Source organism: Podarcis filfolensis (assembly GCF_964270895.1).
Source record: "Podarcis filfolensis genome assembly, chromosome: 8".
Taxonomy (NCBI): Eukaryota; Metazoa; Chordata; class Lepidosauria; order Squamata; family Lacertidae; genus Podarcis; species Podarcis filfolensis.
This window is the reverse complement of record NC_139611.1, coordinates 36,869,655-36,891,604: the sequence shown is the minus strand read 5'-3', so window position 1 is coordinate 36,891,604 and position 21,950 is coordinate 36,869,655. Positions and strand designations below refer to the sequence as shown.

At 43.1% G+C, this 21,950-nt stretch overlaps 1 protein-coding gene across 1 annotated transcript in view; it reads left to right on the top strand.

Moving 5' to 3' along the window:
• Positions 1–21,950, top strand: part of SLC6A2 (solute carrier family 6 member 2) — a 54,899-nt gene that overhangs the window by 30,088 nt on the left and 2,861 nt on the right. The window contains exons 7-13 of the mRNA XM_083626049.1: positions 2,294–2,397; positions 6,113–6,237; positions 8,038–8,150; positions 10,469–10,597; positions 11,166–11,265; positions 16,811–16,911; positions 21,560–21,727. Of these exons, the coding sequence (XP_083482175.1) occupies positions 2,294–2,397; positions 6,113–6,237; positions 8,038–8,150; positions 10,469–10,597; positions 11,166–11,265; positions 16,811–16,911; positions 21,560–21,727 (840 nt within the window). The remainder of the gene's footprint in view (positions 1–2,293; positions 2,398–6,112; positions 6,238–8,037; positions 8,151–10,468; positions 10,598–11,165; positions 11,266–16,810; positions 16,912–21,559; positions 21,728–21,950) is intronic.

Sequence of the window (21,950 nt, the reverse complement as noted above, 5' to 3'; positions counted from 1 at the left end):
TAGAAGAAGAGACTGGCTGGCACCTCTTGGGAAAATATTTAGGAAACTTGAAGTAGTTTTGGGTAAACAGCTCTGTGTAGTACTAGTGCTGTTGAAGTCAACATATAGCATAAATGTAGATTGCAGCCTGCAGCTGTGGTGTACTTGGAATTAAAGCAAAAACAACAGTTGGATTTATTTTTAAATGCATATGGCATGTGTCAGAGGTGAGAAATAAAAGAGTTTTAAGCTTAAACCATGCAGGAAGTAAATTTATTGGTGTGGGGGGAATGGAAGGTCAGGGAACTGTTACGGTGGAACAAATTATCTGAATTAGATGTGGCTTAAGGTTGAATCAGATGTAATATCTGCCCATTGGAATGACTTTTTTTTAAAGTACAGTTTGAATGGCGCCTACCTTCATAAAGACTGACATGTGCATATAACATGGGCCCTAGGCTGGCATACCTGTGGGCCTCTGAATGTTGTTGGACTCCAGCTCCCATCAGCTCCAGCCACCATGGCTAATGGTCAGGGAAGATGGGAGCTGTAGTCAAGCAACCTCTGGAGAGATGCAGTTTCCTTACCCCTCACCTAGGGTAAAGGTAAAGGGACCCCTGACCATTAGGTCCAGTTGTGGCCGACTCTGGGGTTGTGGCACTCATCTTGCTTTATTGGCCGAGGGAGCCGGTGTACAGCTTCCAGGTCATGTGGCCATCATGACTAAGCCGCTTCTGGCGAACCAGAGCAGCGCACGGAAATGCCGTTTACCTTCCCGCCGGAGTGGTACCTATTTATCTACTTGCACTTTGATGTGCTTTCGAACTGCTAGGTTGGCAGGAGCAGGGACCGAGCAACGGGAGCTCACCCCGTCGCGGGGATTCGAACTGCCAACCTTCTGATCGGCAAGTCCTAGGCTCTGTGGTTTAGGCTCACCTAGGGCACAGTCATTGCTAGGTACATCACTCTTGGTGTCAACCAGTAAAAATAAGAGCATAAGAAGAGCCTGCTGGATCGGGCCAAAGGTCCATCTAACCGTATAATCATACCAGCATCCTATTCTCACCACAAGCAGGACCTGAGCACAAGAGCACTCTCCCCTCTTGTGGTTTCTAGTATCTGATATTGAAAGGCATTTGCTGCCTGGAGGCAAAGCTAGTAGCCATTGATAGCCTTTTCCTCAATGAACTGTCTAATCCTCACTGGCCCTCATTGCTTCCTGTGGGAGGGAGTTCCATTGTCCCATAACTGTGTGCTGTGTGAAGAAGTTATTTCATCTATCGATCAACATTCAGCTTCATTGGATGTCCGTGACTTCTCGTGTTGTGATTGTTTTGTATTACTCATTGCCTGAGTCCAGCGATCCTCTGCTTGAGTTCTGTGTCACATATCCCCAGTCCTATAGCATTTTTATTGGTTACCTGTTTGTTTCCAGGTTCAGTTGTGAGTGCTGGTGCCAACTTTCCCATCCAATAATGGCCTAGAGTAGCCTTCACTGACATAGTGCCTTCCAGATGTTTTCTATGCCAGCTTCCATCAGCCCCAGCCAGCACGGGGGAGTTTTCATCCAAATTGTCTGGAGGGCACAGTCTCTCCTAGTACAAAGATACATTAAGGGCCATCTTCTCCCCCACTCAAACATGTCTAAACCTTAAGGGTGGCTTTGGAGACCAGGGGCTACCTAATCTGCACTTTCCAGTGCAATACACAAACTTGAACACAGTTGCTATTTTAAATAACATTCTTCTCCGAATTTTGTAATGCAGTTGTCCAGCCAAGTAATGCATACAAAATGCATATGTTGGGGGCAAAGTGTTCACAAAAATGCATCTGTTAGTGGCAAAAATCACCCCGTTTGTAATTTAGGCAAATGCATACAAGCATATGCATATTAGAAGAAATTTGCACCAAAATGCCAATGAATTTTCATGAGGACTTCTTTTTTTAAAAAAAAATCATAATCATTAGCAAAGTGATTTGGAAGTGAACACTGGAAAAATGAGAAATGGAGAAGAACTGAGACTGACAGATTTGCCTATCAGTCTGCCCTCAGGAGCCCAGTTTTCCTCCTCTGCTTCATGCCACAGATGTGCCTGTCCCCTGTCCTTGAAATATTAAAGTATGACACCTGGGCTCAAATTCTTGCTCACCTATGCTTTCTGGATTTCAGCAGAGCTTTCCACTATTTCTTAGTTTTAAATCCATGAAATTGATTCCCCCCCTCCCCAAACAAATTATATAATTGAAAATGCAGTTGTTGTTGTTCAGTTTTGCTATAATCCACAAACTACCTTCCTCTGTTCTCCTTATGCAGGTATGGATTGATGCAGCCACACAAATATTTTACTCCTTAGGGGCTGGGTTTGGGGTCTTAATTGCCTTTGCCAGCTACAATAGATTTGACAACAACTGCTACAGGTAAGCCACAATGCTGTAAAACAACTCATGTCCCTGTAATCAATTTTATTTGTTTAAATAGATGAGGAATACATATTTTTGTTTGTTTGACAATTTTATTTTCATGTAAGTGTGTATGTTCTTAATAATAATGTGCAGAGTCAGTCTACCTTTACATTTCACAAACTGGGGAAATCAGCAGGGAAAGGTCAAAGCAAGGCCTTGGCTTGTAAGCTTCCTAGAGTTATGTGGCTCAGTGGTAGAATGCCTGCTTTGCACGCAGAAGCTCTAAGGGTCAAGCCTGACACCTCCAGGTAGGGCTGGGAGAGACCTCTGATCGAAACCCTGGTGAGCCACACCAGTCAGTAAAGACAATGCTAAGTTGGATGGACCAGTGGGCTGACTCAGTATTAGTCAGCTTCCTATGTTTGCATGCATGTCTGTACAGTGCTGTCATTGTTCTGGAAAGAAGGTATTCATTCCTGAGGTTACTGAACTTAAGAACCTTACTGGACCCAGCTAGTCCAATATCTCGTTTCCCACACCAGCCAACAAAAAGCCTATGCAAAGTCCAAAAGAGCAACCACTTTCTCCTAATGTTCTTCCCTAGTGACTGGCTTTGCAGGGGCATGCAGTCTCTCATTCTGGAAGGTATCACATCACTTAGAGACAGGAAACCTGTTAAAAGATTAGCAGGGTTGAGTAAATATCAAGATCTTTGTGTGGCATCTAAGCCCCCCTTCCGTGACCAATAAGCACATGACGTCTTTGCCCAGCATCGCTGTGGCCCCTAGATTTGCAGCAAAATACTGGGCAAGGTTTCTTCTCTGTGTGATGGGCTCATGGGAAAAAGCTGGCCCATGAGCCTTTGCTGCAGAGGGGAGAGGAAAGCCTATATAAGGCTGCTTCCCCTGGATGTCACAGCCATTTTGCTTTGACAGCATCTCTCCCACCCTCGGGTTAGAGCCTTCACTGAGCAAATTTGGGTCATTGGTTGACAGGGCCAGAAATGATTTTCTTTTCTCTCAACCTGATTGGCACTTGGTTGGGGTTTTTTTTCACCTTTCCCTCAGTGAAATTACGGCTTTCTTTTGTTAAGCAGAAGAACATTGTTTGTATGAGGGCAGAAATGGCATTGGTCAGGATCAACATAGTATAGGGCTCCCCCATAAGGGGCCTGAGGGGAGGATTGACCTCGGCAAACCCAGACAAGAGTTCGGTATCTGCCTGGTTGGAATATGTACCCTGGTCCCCCAGTGAGACCTTGCTTGCTTGCACCACAGCAAGGTTCAACACTGGCTGACTCCTGTTGTACAGGTTTGGAGTGATCCAAACCCTGTGGATCCATTCCATCAACATGGGGCTTGTGGAATGATGAACTGATCCTGGGACCCAATGCCATGCCAACCCTTGCCCTGCCTGCTGCTGCCAAAAAAGATTTGGCCTGATTTTATCTCATCACCGTTGTACAGTCTGGTTATTTTGTTGCTCTCATGGGTCACATAACACAGCTGCCTGGGCAAAAGTAATTAAATTTGGTAGCAGATGAGCCTCTGGTGGAAAAACATTCCACCTCTGGGGCTAAGCCTAATCTCTGATGGCAGTGGTACCTGGTGAAGGACTCAGATGATGCTCCTAGAAACCGCACATGCATATGTGGCAGTTGCTGGACCACAGTTCCCATAATCCCTGACCATTGCCCATATTGACTGAGGCAGAAAACATCTGGAGGGCCATAGGTTTCCCAATCTCATTTAGGATGGATAACTGCCCCAGAGTGGCTATGTGTAGTTCCCTCCCTCCATATAAGCATCCATATTTTCATGCATCCTCCAAACTGTTGTCAGTGCAAGAGATTTGAACCAGTGTGTCTGTTCCACTGAAGTAATGGTACATGTCTCTGCTAAGCCACAATGGCTACACACAATTGGAGGCAGTTACGCTTCTGAATAGCAGTTGCTGGAAACCGCAGGACAGGAGAGGGCTCTTGTGCTCGAGTCCTGCTTGCGCGTTTCCCACAGGCATCTGGTTGGTGACTTTGAGAACAGGATGCTGGACTAGATGGGCCATTGGCCTGATCCACCAGACTCTTCATGTTCCGCGAAATTCACAATGCCGCAATGAAGCAAATAGTGGCTTTGGCAGTCTGCTATTTTGTTTGTTTCAGATTTGAACTGGGCTTTAGATTTCCAAGTAAGATATTCCACTGTGACAATGAATGGGCATCATCTTGCAGCAGAAGCAACACCTGCAATCACATGCAGTTATCCAAATGACAACCATCTGCTTTTTTGCTTTTTTTTGCAATTAGATTACCATTAACCAATCACTAGGAAGCATGCCTTTAAAATGAGAGAGAGAGAACCGCTTCCTGCATAATTGCTTTTATCCTGTAATCTGAGTAAATTTGCCATGAAACATCTAAAACAGAGTGGGGATGCCACCCCACCCTGGATAAAAACTGCTTGAGGTGATATTCAGCATTGCATTAAATTCTTTAAAGATTAATAATCCTGTCTTCCGCTCTATGGCTCGTGTCATTCACTCTCTTCCATATATATAGCCTTTAGAATTGATGCAGGGAAAGTGGTCCCCAGATGGACTCCAACTTCCATCAGCCCCAGCCACAATAGGAAATGGTCAGGGGTGATGGGAGTTGTGGTCCAGCAACATCTGGTGGGCCACAGGTTTGCCACCTCCGCTCTCAAACAATGTTTGGTCCTGAGACCATTTCAATGTATATTATTCTGGGGGTAAGGCAGTAATGACAAGGAGCCTGAGGAGACAGTTGTGTTGGCCACATGGCCTGCCCTCTGCCCTCTCCTTGGGTGATGCTGTAGGATGTTGGCCTATTGCCATTCTCACCACCTTCTGTTTCTGGAATTGGCAGGTGGAACCATTTTGCCCTTTGCCTCAGTTAACCAAATGTATTGAGATGTCCCTGCTCTTTCCCCTTCATTTATCCCCCTCACAACAACCTTGTAAGGTAGAATAAACTGATGGGGACTGCTTGTCCCACAGCCACCCAATGGTGGGGCTGTGCTGAAAACCTGCCCCGCAATTTCTCAAAAGTTTTCTTCCCCCATGAAAGCGCCTTCTGTTTCTTTCTGCTTCATCTGCAGGGCATTTCAAAATTTCTTTAGAATCATTAAACTCTACAAGTCTGGCATCTATCTACCATCTATCCATCTATCATCTATCTATATCTCCAGTGGCCTCCTTGAAAGAGAGGAAAGCTCTCTACCCATGAGCTTTTCATTAAAGTTTCCCTTTCCCTTTGATAAAGACATTTTCAGTACAGCACTACCGAGTGATCTTTTGAGGCTGAGTAGGAATTTGAACACATATCACCTGGCTCATCGTCTTAACACTTTAACCACTATGCCGAAGTGGTGTGGAGATCTCTTGAGATTTCTTTTCACTCGGACAAGGCCCATTGACTCTACCTGAGCCTTCTGTTCCTGACACTCGGAATATTAACACACTGACACTAGTCCACTCAAAAATGCAATCTACCACAAGTTGTCACCTCAAAACATATGCTTTGGTCAGCAGAATTTGATGATCTGGGTGTAAATTTATGCTGGGTGGTGGCCTTAAAAAACAGTAGTCAAATTGTATACAGTACTTCAAATTTGTGCTTAGCTCTACTCAAATGACATTGCATGAGGTTCTTAACTGGGTTTGGCACTGGGATCTGCTTGCTGCCTTTTCATCATCTCCTGATTTCTCCTAGGGATGCGCTGATGACCAGTACAATCAATTGTGTCACTAGCTTCATCTCTGGATTTGCCATTTTTTCTATACTGGGCTACATGGCACATGTATACAAAGTCAAAATTCAAGATGTGGCCACCGAAGGTAAGAATGTATCTGCACACTTTCCTCATTTCAAACTACATAAACCTATGCACCTCTCCTTTTTAGTTGAAAATGCCACATGACAGAATACAGCCAATGAATCTGAATGTTGCAGAATTCAGGACAGATAAATGACTCATCTACACAGTTTGAAATGTGTTGTAAAGTGCAGTATACAAGCGTGACATTGGATGGCAACAGTGAGTTATGTAAAATTCAATGTATTTTTCAAAACTTTTTTTTTAAAAAGCATTTTCACAGCATTTTTTATATGTGTGTAGATTCTACCAAAGAAAGCCCTTCTACACACAGTGCATGGTTAATCTATGGAACTCACTCCCACAGAAGGCAGTGATGGCCACCAACTTGAATGGCTTTAGAATTAGGATTATATCATGGAAGAGAAGGCTATCAGTGGCTGCTAGCCATCATGGCTATGCTCTACCTCCATAGCTGGAGGCAGCAATGTTACTGAATAATAGTTTCTGGAAACCACAAGATGGGATAGTGCTACTTGTGCTTTGGTTTTGCTTGTGAGTTTCCCACAGGAATTTGGGTGGCCACATTGAGAACCAGATACTGGACTAGATGGGCCATTGGCTTCAATTAGCAGGCTCTTCCTGTGTTTTTAAACGCACTACCAGCAATACCAGATTGGGTCCATTACTGTGTTTACACCACATTGACCACACTGCCACCTCACTCCTCCTCCTCTCTCTCTTGGTAAGTGACAGTGACCCACCTACCCATAAAATATAGCAATGGTATGCTGTTATACAGTATGTATAGTCTGGTAAGCCTGCTGGTTGAAAGAATAAAGTATTGTAAGGTTTATTACTGCAGGCAAAGAAAGCCACTCTGAGTACAAGATTGCATGTGGAGGCATGTGGTTCACAAAAAAGAAGACCTAACACTAACTAACTGGAGGAGGAGGAGGAAGGAAGCAAAGCCTGAGAATAAATGATCTACAGATAGTTACTTGTAGGCAACTTATTCTTCCCTCATCGATTCCATCTTGTCTTTCTGTTTATTCTACCCCCCACAACTGGTCGCGGTAACCAGCTTCACTCCCAACGTGAAGCACATGTCTAGGCTCCAAAGTACAATTTCTGGCTAATGTTTGTGTGTTCCCTCTGCGATTTATTTCCCTGGTCTATATGCAATGTCTATGTATTTGTGCCGTTGACAAAACCACTTCTGTACCACCTTGAAGCAGTACTTTTCTTCTTTTTCTCCTCTAGATTTTTACTTCTGGCCTATGTGCCTCTCTCAGTCTTCTGAGTTGCATGCTGTGAAATGAGTGTGGTCTAATCCTGCAGAACTGGAAAGGTTTCTCTGTCTCAGAAATGTTTTAAGAAAAGACTGGTTATTTTCAAGGCTTGCTTGTTTCCTTATTCATTTTATAGGGAATAATATTTTACTGTATCACTTGATGTTCTTATGCCAGGTGACAGTGTTGCTACCTATAACAAACATGAAAACAGCCAATCTTTTCTTAACACATTTTGGGCCCAAAGCAGAAGCCTTTCTAGGCAGGATTAGGCCACATACATTATGTTGCAAGCTGTGCAAGCAGCACTATAGTGACACCTGCTGACATATTACAAGCATTACAATGCAGCATATATAACTTTTCAGCCAAGGGTTGGGGGGGGGGGAAGAAGGGAAGCAACTGAATTAGAGACAGTATTAAAGAAGGCTCTCTAACCAAGGCATAACCATCCAATATTAAATATAAATATAAAATCTTGCCTTAAAGTTGTGCAATTAGGAAACTATTTTTCTTTCCTTCTTCCTCAGGAGCTGGATTGGTTTTCATCATTTATCCAGAAGCTATTTCAACCCTTAAAGGATCAACTTTTTGGGCAATAGTGTTTTTCATAATGCTGCTTTCACTGGGTATTGACAGTTCTGTAAGTATATGTTATTTTTCATTTGCAACATTCTTTATTCACACACATATATGAATGTCACTCCTACACTGCTGCTCCATTTATGTAAGAGGTCCCACAGCAGAGATCATTCAGTTTTTAACTTAAGGGTTAATTCTGTTATCAGTAAGCCAGGCCAACCAAGATGGTGGTGGAGAAGGAGGTGTTGCTTAGCTAGCAAGCAGAGCAGCATGAAGTTTGCTGGTTTAGCACACTCTCTGGTTGATTATGTAGTTCTGGTGGAGCTTTCCTCTGTGTGGTTAGTTGAATATCTCTCTGCTATGTACAAGGTCTGAAATAAGAAAGACAAAACCCCTATGTTCTTTTCTCAAATCACGCACTGTATTTGTTTAGCTGCCTCAGTAAAGTTTTACCAGGATTTCATTTCTATCTGGATTCAGCCTGTGTTTACGGCTGGCGCTTGAACAATAATAGTTAATGAATCTCAGTCATTTCATCATGGATTTCAGTGACCTAAATGTAATTTCACAATCAGATCCCTCAACGTCTGTTACCATATTAAGAGAGCTTTAGAGAAGGGGAACCAGTGGCGTGGGGGAACTTTCATAAGTGTCTGTCTTTACTTTCTTTAACTGGGATTAAGTGGCTTGCTGAAACTTCAGACTTGCCCCATACATTCAGAGCACTCTAACTGCACTCAGTCCTTCTTGTTCTTGATGCTGGAGTGGCATCAAGATTTCTATATTTAAATCAAGAGTGAGTTCACTTCTGGGAAAAACAAACAGAGCCTTCAAACTACAGTAGGGTGACTGACTGACTGTGATGCTCAGGGGGGCTATTGCGGTTCCCTCACCTTCAAGAGGAATCAAAGCTTGAAAGACAACAGTCATTTATCAGGAGGAAGCAAGAGACCCAATATGTGTCAGCATAAGGTAGAAACTGGAAGTTGTGTCAGAGCCTGTGCTATGGGTGCTGTGCACCCACCCAAAAAAATTGTGGATGTCTGGGCCCCCAAGACACCCTATAATTGGCACCTGTGCTCCCCTCATGAGGTTTCCAGCAACTAGTAATCAGAAGCATTACCGCATCTGACTGTAGAAGTAGAGCAGGCATAGGCAAACTCGGCTCTCCAGGTGTTTTGGGACCTACAGTTCCCATCATCCCTGACCACTAGTCCTGTTAGCTAGGGATCATGGGAGTTGTAGTCCCAAAACATCTGGAGGGCTGAGTTTGCCTTTGCCTGAAGTAGAGCATAGCCATTGTGGCTAGCCTTCTCCTTCATGAATTTGTCCAACCCTATTTTAAAGGCATTCAGGTTGGTCGCTATCACAGTGCCCCTACCCCATGGGAGCGAGTGCCATAGTTTAATTACTGTATGTATAAATAATATGTTGTTGTTGTTGTTGTTGTTGTTGTTGTTGTTGTTGTTGTTAGTGCTGCATGGAGAAGTAGTTCTGTTTACATGTCCAAAATCATTCCTATGAGGAGATGTTGGCTATAGAGAGTGGTTGCTGTTGTTCCCTCTCATTTTACTAGCTCTTGGATCATGATGAAACTAATTGGTAATAGGTTCAAGACAGGCCCCCTCCCCCCCAAAAAAAGGAAAAAAGGAAAAACTTGCACAACAGATAATTGACTTGGGAAATTCAATCACACAGGATGTGGCATTTGGTCACACACTTAATAGGTTTTCTTAGCGAGGGTTAGTTAAATTCATGAAGGATTGGTCTGTCCATTGTCATTAGATGTCATATGGAACCTCTTATGTCTGGATACAAGATATCTTTGATTACCAGGTGTTTGTGGCAAACAGCAGAAAATAGCCATCTCCCATTTTGCTCATCTGATGAGTTTCCCTTGCCCAATTTGACTCTCAAGGTGGCTCCAGAATTAGAGAAAGAAGCCAGATTTGGTGGATCTTGGATCATGGAAAGCTGCCTTATACTGAGTCAGATCATTAATCTATCTATTTCAGTATTGTCTATACTGATTCAGAGTGGCTCTCCAGGATTCTTGGAGCTGTGGTTTCTTAAGGGTGCCAATAGTTGTTAGGCGACCCCTATTCCCCTGCCAGAGCTACAATTTCAGAATGGTTTAACAATCAATTCCTTTTCACAGAAAACTCTGGGAATCTTACTCAGAGTAGACCCACTGAAATAAATGATCCTAAGTTAGCCATGCCCATTTACTTCTAGGTCTACTCTGTGTAGGACTTGCATTGGATGCCACCCTTGGAGTAATTAATTTATACCAGTTTTTTTTTAAAAAAAATGGGAGAAGGTTAAATGATAAAGCATTTTTGCTAACCTGCAATTTTCTTATTTTCTTTTTCTTTTTAGATGGGTGGCATGGAAGCTGTCATCACCGGCTTAGCAGATGATTTCCACATCCTAAAAAGACATAGAAAACTTTTCACATTTGGGGTCTCCTTTGGCACCTTCCTCGTTGCTCTCTTTTGCATAACAAATGTAAGTGTCCCTTTGGGAAGTCTGTGCCTATTCTTGGGCAACAACTCAAGTGACTACCAAGTGGATAGCTGCCAATCCTTCCATCAAATTTTGTGTTGGGGAGTTAACTATTTGGCACAATGGCCAGAAACTGCTGCCGATCCAATACATAGATGATAGAGAAAATCCTGTTGTCTTATGCTCCAGTGAGAGATTCAAATTACAGAATTAAAAATTAGTAATGTATTTATTGCACTTATATCCCCCTTTCCCCCGCTCCCGGAGTTCAAGTTGATGTTCTTTACTTATCATTCCCCATGACAGAACTGTTTCTTTTAAATCTGTCTCTTCCTACTTTTACTCTGCATGATTGGCCAACAGCCTGCAGGATGATAACCCAATGGTCTGTCCATCACAGACACCAGGTTAGGGGGGAAAACTGGTCTGTATTGTGTCAGACTCTTCTAGGACTGAAATAGATTGGTTACATGGGTTGTCAAGCAAATTAGATCCCATCCAATCAAAGCTTTGAGTGTTTGAGTATTTCTGGGCTGCTTGCTTTATTGGATGCTTTCTTCTTGTTACTTAGGGTGGAATTTACATACTGACTCTGTTGGACACATTTGCTGCTGGGACGTCCATCTTGTTTGCTGTTTTAATAGAAGCCATTGGCGTCTCCTGGTTTTATGGTGAGCCAGCGGTGGGGGAGGATTGTTCCAATTGTTTATGACTGCAGCCAGTCAGAGTAAACTGCAGTGTTTCCCCCCAAAGTAATTGCTACAGTAACATCATAGTAGTTTAGAGAAAGGGAATGTGGATGAACAAGAATCAAAGAAGAGACAAAGGGGCTATCTAGACCAGCATTCTTTTTCTACTGGGGCCAACCAAATTCCTATGAGAAGCCCAAATCAGGGCATGAATGCTGTAGCCGTCTCCTGCAGATGAACCTCAGCAGGTATGTGCTGGGTGAAGAAGTCCTTCCTTTTGCCTGTCCTGAATATCCTACCATTCAGCTTCATTGAATGGCTCAGGTTCCAGGTTCCAGTATAACGGGGGGGGGGGGGGGAAATCTACATCCTAATTAAAAACACATCTCATGAAAATTCACCAGAAATTTAGTGAAGATTATCATCATACTTTTTGTGTGCAGTTTTGACTAATGTGCATATTTCGCCAGCTGTTTTCCCTAACATAATGCGTTTCTGTATGTTGTTTTCAGTTGCTGATTTTTATGCACATTTCACCTCTGACATATGCATTTTGGTAAACACTGTTTGATTGGAAAGCTAAACTGAAAAATTCTAAGAAGTGCAAATTTCGAGAGACAGCTGTGTTTCAGTTCTCACACAGTTTTGAAAAGTGCATGTTAAGGAGGTTCACTATTAAACGCAAGCTGAATTGAATTTCTCCTCCATCCCTAGCTCTGGAATGTATGACATCAGGCTGCAGCTCATGGGATCAGTGTGATTGCCTATTGAACAAAAGTCTCCATTCCCATATATTAGAATATGCACATGAAAGGCATGTTATGGCCTTTCTCCTCGACATCTAGTTTTCAATAGGCTGGTTTTTCATATGCATTTTATGTTATATACAAATCAGTATAATATTGTGAGCCTCCCATCAGCCTTATGCAAAAGTCCAGTCCAAACAGAGGTGTTTCTTTTTTCTTTGACGTCTTCATCTGCTGTCTATCAGACAGAGACCAAAACATCAGGTCAAAGACTCCCTTTATTTACACACTCAGCTCAGCTTTTTGAGATTAGTTGCAATTCAACATCAGAGAACAGAGCTTTGCCCTCTGATGCTTTCTGTATGTCAAATAGCCAAAGGACATAAACACAGACCAGTGGAGTAAAGGAGACACAGAGAGATTAATTTCCCCCCTCTTTCCCACTGTGTAGACGATCATAACACTGCCAGCCAGCCAGATGTCTCTCCTCCTTCTCCTGCAAATGAAAATGAATGCGTTTAGATAACCTGGGCTTGAAAAGCTTGCTGAAGCTGTATTTATTATAACAGCTCTTTAGAGAGTTTACTAAACACAGCAGGGCAACCTGGGGGGAAATGGCTTTTTAATCACACATGCGCCTGCCAAGAGGTAAGAGCGAGGAAGCTTCTGACCGACTACTACCTTGAAGGCTGGGAGCACGGTGTTAATTATGCCCTCAATTACACTGTTCCCATCAAGTTGTATAAATGCATGTGATTGCAGGGCAGCTCAAACTCTGCTAGGACAGTGTTCCCTGGGGAGAGGGTTGGATAGTTAAACCACAGTCAGTCCCTCTTCCCAAGAATCTCTGGGGATTGTAGCAAGCTGCAAGCAGAGTAGGGCTCTCCTGACAACTCTCGGCACCCTTAACAAACTACGGCCCCCAGGCATATTTGGAGGAAGCCGTGGCTGTTAAAGTGGAATCATAGTGCTTTAAATGTAATGTGAATGTGCCTAAGAATGGATCCCTTTCTTTCTTTCTTTCTTTCTTTCTTTCTTTCTTTCTTCTTTCTTTCTTTCTTTCTTTCTCTCTTGTGGGGAACCTAGTACCATCGACAAGTTGTTGCATGACAATTCCCTTCAGTCCCAATGGTCAGAGATAGAAAGTTATAGAATCATAGAGTCTGAAGGGAGCCCGAGGATCATCTTGTCCCACCTCCTGCAATTCATGGTAGCAAAGATCCAACAACATCTGGAGGATTGCCTCTTCCCTATCCCTGTTTAAAAAGGTTTGCATCAGTGGAGGTGCTCCCTAGCCTAGTCTGAGCCACGAGACCCTTCCCCGCCTTTTTGCTAAATTTCTTCTCTTCATTGCTCTCCTCAAAATTATCTCCCATTCTGTTGAAACAAGAGGTCCGGAACTGAGAACGCTCCACATTATTGCCGTCACGGAATGAAGTCCACCCCCACACTACTACCCTTCCTTTTTTCTCTGGTCATAGCCAGGTGTCTTCTTAAATGGTTTTCTTATGAACTTTCCTCCCTTTGTTCTTACCATTCCTTTCCCTCATCAAACGCCTCTGCTTGGTCACACACATTCTCATCTTTCAGTTCTTCTGCCAAAGACCTCCTAAGTGCTTTGGCAACTCCAAAAGCGCAATGGGGACACGATCATCCAAACAAGATGATGCGGGTTGTTGCATGCTCCCTCACCCCTTTCCCCATCTGCATTAAAAGGCCTGTAACCAGGTTCATGGAAGTAATTCTTCATGCACCATATCATTTCAAACTGTCCCTATAAAAAGCTCTACGTTAATCAACACCTTCCATAGAGATTGCATTTCTTCTTCATCCCTTTGACTCACTTGTTAATCCTCCAGATTCTTTCCTCTTTGATTCAGCTGTCTCCTCTTCAGTATAACGGACAACATAGCTTCAGTCCTCTCAAAGTTGAAACAAGGTCAACGTTTGTTGTGTGAAATTCATCCTATGCCTTCTGCTTTGCTGCTTATAAACGGGCCTCTACTCTCCCTGCATAAGTTTAAAGGCTGGGATGTGACTGAGGTTACGGCATATCTGTTGGAGTTTGCTGATCAAAGAATATGACATTAACAACATCCCTATCTTCTTTGGACTCAGAAGTTATTTACTCCTCCTGAGCTCGGATTTACTGGCCTTTTAGAATAGCTTCCTTTTGGTTGAGGTTCATGTCATTGACTCTCTGCAATTAGCCAGACTCTGTTCATTTCTTAGAACTATTTCTTTCCTAATTACTACCATTCTTCCTTCTCTTGCTCATATCCCCTTCCCTTTGGAAGTTCTACACACAAAGGGCCCCAGGTTCAATTCCTGGTGTATCCAGGTCAGACTGGGAAAACCTCCTGCCTGAAACCTTGGAGAGCTGCTGCCTGCCAGTGTAAACAGTGCTGAGCTTGATGGACCAATGGTTTGACTCAGTATAGGCAGCTTCCTATGCTCCTATTCAAATTTACTGCTGCACATAGCTCAGTGGTAGAGCACACATTTTGTATTCTAAAGGTCTCAGGTTCAAGCCCTGGTATCTCGAGATAGCGCTGGGAGAGACCCCTGTCTGAAATCCTGAAAGGCCACTCCTTATCATATAGACAATAAAAGTAACGGGACCCCTGACCATTAGGTCCAGTCATGACCGACTCGGGGGTTGTGGCGCTCATCTCGCTTTACTGGCCAAGGGAGCCAGTGTACAGCTTCCGGGTCATGTGGCCAGCATGACTAAACCGCTTCTGGCGAACCAGAGCAGCACATTGAAACGCCGTTTACCTTCCCACCGGAGTGGTACCTATTTATCTACTTGCACTTTGACGTGCTTTCGAACTGCTAGGTTGGCAGGAGCGGGAACTGAGCAACGGGAGCTCACCCCGTTGCGAAGATTTGAACTGCCGACCTTCTGATCTGCAAGTCCTAGGCTCTGTGATTTAACCCACAGCGCCACCCGCGTCCCTATCATATAGACAATTTTGTTGTTGTTGTTTAGTCGTTTAGTCGTGTCCGACTCTTTGTGACCCCATGGACCAGAGCACGCCAGGCACTTCTGTCTTCCACTGCCTCCCGCAGTTTAGTCATATAGACAATACACTGATCTAAATGGACCAGCTGTCTGACTCGGTGAATAAGGCATCTTCCTATGTTCCTGTGTTCAATGGAGTTTAAAAGATGTCTAGTAGAATAGACCAGTGGTCTGGCTGGGTAGAAGGCAGCTCCCTATGTTAGACCAGGGTCATGACTCAGTGGTGAAGCATCTTCTATGCCTGCAGAGTTCAATTTCCAGGTGGGTCTGCTGCCTAAAACTCTGAACCGTTACTACCAGTCAATGTAGACAGATATATGATCAGCTATAGAAGGCAGAAGGCTGATTCCCCCCTGTGGATCAGTATGAGGGGAGACTTTCAAGTCAACTGTTTCAGGAAGCTAAGAGATGATTTTTGTTGTTGACACATTGCTCTGTAAAACATAATTTATTATGGCTGTAGGGAATGTTAAAATTGATCATTGGTTAAATCTGGCATGGCTCTGCCCACCTACTATCTTCGGAGTTGATCTCTCTCTCTCTCTCTCTCTCTCTCACACACACACACACACACACACACAAACACACAAACACACACACCAGCCATCCCCTTCTTTCAATGCCCAGTTGCCTTATTGACCAGCAGAAAACTCTGTTTAGCTGAAAGGCGCACTTGACATTTTAGCACCAGCCAAAGGAAGTTTTTCTGAAATGTTTTGATGGCAGCTTAAGCTATACCTGTGTCAGTTTATGTGGGGAAGGAATGACTGCATGTAAGAGTTTTTACAAAGAATGATTCCAAATAAGAATTTGTTATTACATGGATAAACTGTGGTGTTTACAAATTGAGTGGATATTCTTATATGTTTGACTGTCATTTTGGGCTACAAAGGGATTTTAGGGAGGGGCAAAATGTGCACATGTTTCCTTCTGGTTCTCTGGCATTATTTTCCCTCTTCCCTGCTTTAGTTCCATTTTCCTGGGCTGGCTTCTTCCTGAAAAAGAGGCACATGGGAGAACCCAGATACCATGGACAACTTTAGGGGTTAGACTAGATGACCCTGGGGGTCCCTTCCAACTCTCCAATTCTATGATTCTAACATTAGGAACTTGGTGCTGTTATGGTGCTGCATTGCAGATGTTGCTGCTTGATGCCTTTCCCTTTTTGGAGAACTTCTAGAAAATCATAAAAAGAAGTGACTTTTTTGCCATTGCAAAATGGAAAAATGTGCCCATTTCAGCAGAACGCTAACTAGATTTGCTAATTAACATTGTAAATAATGGTACTTTGTTTTTAAAAACCCTCATACTAACAGATGTTAGGAAAAGTTTTGTAGAATTAAGGGACTTTGCTTACAACAATTGAGCTGAATTAGGGTTTTAGAGAAGACAAACCTTTGCTGTGATTTGCTACTTGACAGCATTCCAAATGTATGAAACCTTACCAGAGCTTAGTCCCTCCCCCCCCCCCCGAGTTCCTGGGACTTACTCCCAAATAAGCACACACAGGAACTGCAGCAAATTGCTTAAATCTCATTGGATTCAGTGACTTCAAGATGGCAGTCATTTGTCCATCATTTCATAGAGCACCATCCTTTTGATGATCCCACAGAACATGAGTCACATTTGAACAGCTTATCAGCTTTAAGTGGGATGGCAAGCAAGTAGTGTGAACATCAAGCATTGCAGTGGCTGTTGTTGTCAAATGTATCCATGCGCTGTCTGCTTCTGTCTTATATTTGTGGTCAACCTTCAGGTGTGGACAGGTTCAGTGAAGACATCCAGCAAATGATGGGCTTCAAACCAGGCCTCTACTGGAGACTTTGTTGGAAATTCGTGAGCCCTGCTTTTTTATTGGTAAGCCTTTCAGATGTTTTAATAGGAATTATAGAGCATGTGAATCTATGGCAGGCATAGCCAAAGCGGTGCCTTTCCACATGATGTTGGGCTTCAGCTCCCATCAGCCTTATCTGACATGACCAATGGTGACAGAAGCTATAGTCCAGTAGCAACGTATGAAGGGAACCACACTGACTACTCCTGTGACATGGTTTGCTCCCCTGCCTCTTCTGGTATAGATCAAAAATGTGGGTCCTGGCCCAGACATGTTCATGTATAAGAAACCTACAATCAGGTAGAGTAGGGATGAGCATGCTAGCTCCCATGAACTGGAGGGTGACCGTATAAAATGGGGAGCCTTTGCTGTTCATACAGACTTCCTGTGTGGTGTAGTACCCTAGAAAATACCGTATTTTTCCATGTATAAGACTAGGAACGTAAAGCACCATAGAAAAAAAATAAAATAAGCATTAATATTAATCAAAGAGTTGTAAAGTTGGAAGGCACACCAAGAGTCGTCTAGAGCAACCCTCTGTGATACAGGAATCACAGCTAATAACTGGCTAATCAAGAAAGTTTAAGCAGCTGCAAAGGCCAGGCAGCATAAAAAATAGTGTTCAAAAGATGCCTGAAAGTCAAAAGCAAGACGCCTGCTGCATCTCTGCTGCAAGAGTATTTCAAAGCAAGGGACCAGTGATACTAAAAGCCCAACTTCTCATTGAAGCTAGTCAGGACTCTGTAATATTGGAGATAGCTAACTGTGCTCCTCTGGATGATGTCAGTGATCAGGCTGGGATGTAAGAGCTCAGGCATCCTGGACCCAAGCTGCTGAGGGCTTTGTATAGTAATACAAGAACTCTGAACCTTCCCTGGTAGCATCAAACAGACAGTGCAGATGTTTTAGCGAGGAGGGGGGTCACATGCTGTCAGTTGCCTGCACCCGCCAGCCATCTGCAATATCAAAAACCTTCTTCTGTGTTTGAATCTCCCTTGACCTTGGACACCTTCAACTTGAAATTGCTCTGCACAGTTCTACTGAAAGGAGTGGGGCTTCAGAACAGCACGTGTTAATGGATTTTGTACAAGAAATAGATTGTTCCATAGGTGCAGGAACATGAAGATTAATGGGAAAGAGTGATCAGTAACTGGACTGTTGTTGAATGGAAGTTTCACAGTTTTGTTTGTGGGTCTGGTTTTGTTGTTTTATTTTCAATCTTCAGCTGCTGCAAAGGTGCTGGTGGTGGGAAATAGAATCTGAAAATGAGATATTTGTTTATTAATTTTAAAAGGGGGAAAAACAGTAAGCTGTTTGGCGTCATTTAAAATTTTTAACACATGGAAGATGTTTCTGCTTGGAACACTCACAACCCACTTTTGTTCACATTTCCCTTTTTAATTTCCCACTCAAAATCTGAAGATCCCCCACTCCACTACTTCTAATAATGGGACTCTGTAAGACCATTAAGTGCACATTTTTCAAATGAAATATAAATAAATAACAGATGTGTCCCACCTTTCTGGGCTCTTTGCTCTCATAAGATTTGAAGAAGATGAAAACACACATACTATCTAATTGCAGTGATGAGCAGCAGATGGTTTCTTTTTTCTTTTTAATTGGAAACAAAAAAAAGAGCAGATCAACCCAAAACGTCTTTAATTTTTTTATTCCAGATGTCAAGTGAAGTGAGTGTGAATGTAGTAAATATATATATTAAGGATAAATGTGCTTTCAAATGCTAGTGGCGGGAGAATTGCAACCTGATGTGGAAAAGGGGTGGGGGAGGGAGACTGGAAAAATGAGGGAAACTGAAATTGAGAAATTTGTCTATTTCTAGTCCATAGTAGCTTCCTGGAAGCAAATCTCTTGCTTTAGTGTAAAGATGGAGTTGGGTAAGTTTAGGCTGGAGAAGAGAAGCATGAGAGGTAATATGAAAACCATCTTCAAATATCTGAAGGGCTGTCACATGAGAGATGGAACAAGCTTGTTTTCTGCTGCTCCAGAGGGTAGGACTGTCAGGTTTGCATTTATTGGTACAGGAAGTATTGGTTTAAAGTGTAGAGATCTTTCCTATTCTAATTAATGCAAGAAGCTTCTCTGTATGAGACAAGCTGGTGCAAACTGGAAGTTTCTACCTAACAATCAAGCTTCTATCCTGTCTGGAAACAAGCAGAAGGTTCCAGAAGGGTTATTCCTTCAGAGAAGCTGAACAGCTGGTTCAAACTGGTTTTGTTATCTGTTTCTGTCAAGGTCATGCTGACTATAATAATAGGCCAGAAGGAGCCTAGGTTTCACTTTCTTTCTGTCTCTCTTTCCTTCTGGTGTGATGGTCTGTATATAGTGTTAAGGTTTTAGTCTTATTTTAAGTTAAGTCTGCTGCAACTTGATTTCTTATGGACTGTGATAATCCTGAAGACTTGGATTTGTGACCGTTATGCTCATTTGCCTTCAGTAGTAAAAACTCTGTTGGATGAAGTTGATTGCCTATGGTTTATTTTTGGGGAACCCTGCACCATGTTTAATTTTTTACTCTGCTAACTATACATTGGAGTCTGCTCTGGATCAATATGGAGCAGAATCATGACAAGGACCTGAACCAATGGGTTCAAATGACAGGAAAAAAGATTCCAGCTAAACATTAGGAAGAACTTTCTGATGGTAAAAGCTGTTCTACAGTGGAATGGACCACCTCAGAAAGTGGTGGGTTGGCCTTCACTAGAGGTTTTTAAACAGAGGTTGAATGGCCATTTATCAGGGACTCCTTAGCTGTGACTATTGCTTTGCAGTGTGTTGGACTAGGTGAGGATACCTTCCAACTTTATGATTCTATTGTTCAGCATCCAGCTTTTACCGGGTTATGGCAGTGGTGTTTTTGTTTGCTTGCTTGTTTTCTGTTCCAAAGATGGCATGCTACCAGCAAAGACTATAAACTCACGCTGAAGCCTCTTCTCCAACATCTAATGCCTTTAACTTGATGTTTGAGTGACAAGCCTAATAGCTAACATTATAGGCAAATCAAAACCCTTTCGGGCTTTTCTTCTGTGAAAAGATTTAACTTGACACTCAATATTAAACAATGAGGTGCATCGGGTCTTGTCTCCTTTCTGAGGTTGCCATTTGCACTCGTGCTGTTAATTTTGATAGCTGAGAATGCCACGATCGACAGGCGCATGGTGAGGCTAGACAGCTGAAGCAATTGGAATTTTGGGATGAGAGAAGACACTGATTTTTTGGATTGTGATACAGACAAATGGGCCCCCACTACAAAATTGCTGTGCCTAGGCCAGGGGACATTCAAAGCTCTTCCTTCTCAGGTAGAAGACTGTTCGGGGCAAGTCAATGGGTAGGCACCTTCACACATCAATATGGTGTAGTGGTTAGAGTGTCAGACGAACAGCTTGGGGACCAGGGTTCAAATCTCTGCTCAGCCATGAAGTTCACTGGGTCCCCTTGGGCCAGTCACTGCCTCCTCTCAGCCTCAGAGTGGTTGTGAGGATAAAATGGGGAAGAGAACCATTTACAGTACACCACCTTGAGTGCTGGGGGGGGGGGGGAGGTATATGGATGTATTAAATATATAAAGTAAAGATCTGTACACCCCTTTGTCCAGCCTCCTTTTCAACCCACTTTGTTCCACTCCTCCCCTTCACTGGGTTTGACACTGGTCTTTTCTTACATATTTCACTTTCCTGTCCTTAAAATCGAGCATGTGTATATACTGTTCCTCTGTAGATGAGGTAAAGCCCAGCTGTGAGTCAATTGTAAAGCCAACTCTGTAAGGTGATTCTATCATATTACTTTTCAAGTGGAAGGATTTATAGGAAGTTTGATAAGCCGTTTGGTGACTAACGTAAGTGCCGAGAATTATTGTGTGGTCACTAATATGATTGCAGATAAATATTATATGGTTATTTTACACTAAACCAGTCATCTTCAAATTACAAAATAAGCCTCAGAGTTCTACAGCAGCCTTTGCTAATTTTGTGTCCACAGATCTTCTTAGATGACAGCTCTCATCCTCTAAACCCAGCAGCGCCAATGGACAAGTGAGGACAGGAGTTGTCATCCAATAAGATCTGGGAATCCAAGGTTGGGGAAGGATCCAGAGGATGGAGGTAACCATAAAGGCCACCTCCTTCCCTGCAGACCCCCTGGGTGTTGAGAATGGCAGAGAAGGCCCTCTTGGTTGTTCCATTGCCCTCAGAAGCATGGGTGGCAGCGGCCTGGAAGAGGGCATTCTCTGTGGAAGCCCCTAAATTGTGGGACTCCCTCCCCACAGAGGTGTGTCTGGCACCTTCATTACACAGCTTTCATCATATACTGAAGATACACCACTTTAGCCTGGCTTTTGATGTTTGAGAGATAAATATCTTAGGGCACACCTTATTTCTGTGATTGTAAATTCTTCTAAAATGTTTTTAACAATAATAATAATAATAATAATAATTTTTATTTATACCCCGCCCTCCCCAGCCAAGGCCGGGCTCAGAGCGGCTAACATTGTGCTTTAATTGTTGTAAGCTGCCCTGGGACCTTAGGGTCAAGAGTGGCTTGTTGTTGTTGTTGTTGTTCTGAGGAGACACCTGAAGAGCCTCCTTTGTTTCATCTTGGAATAAACATATGGTTCAAGGGAAATTGATCATAACTTTCTCCTCTTATTTCCCACAGTTTGTGGTAATAGCCAGCATTGTCACTTTTAAACCTCTGACCTACGATGAGTATGTCTTCCCACCCTGGGCCAACTCTGTCGGATGGGGAATAGCATTGTCATCAATGATCCTTGTGCCTGCGTATGCCCTCTATAAATTATTGAAGGCGCGAGGGACCTTTAAACAAGTGAGTGGCCAAGCAGTGAAATGTCATGGAAATGTTCTTTGTGAAATGAAAATCGCCAGTATTAAGCTAAGAGTTTGCTTTCTTTAATTCCACAAACACTTTTGCAGATAGGTGACCTTTTAGAAGCAGCTTTTAAGTAATTTGCCATTTCAAGAAGGGATTTAGGACTCTTTTTCTACTTCCTGTTCTGGAAGTTTGGAAGCTAAAACACCCCAGGACCTGA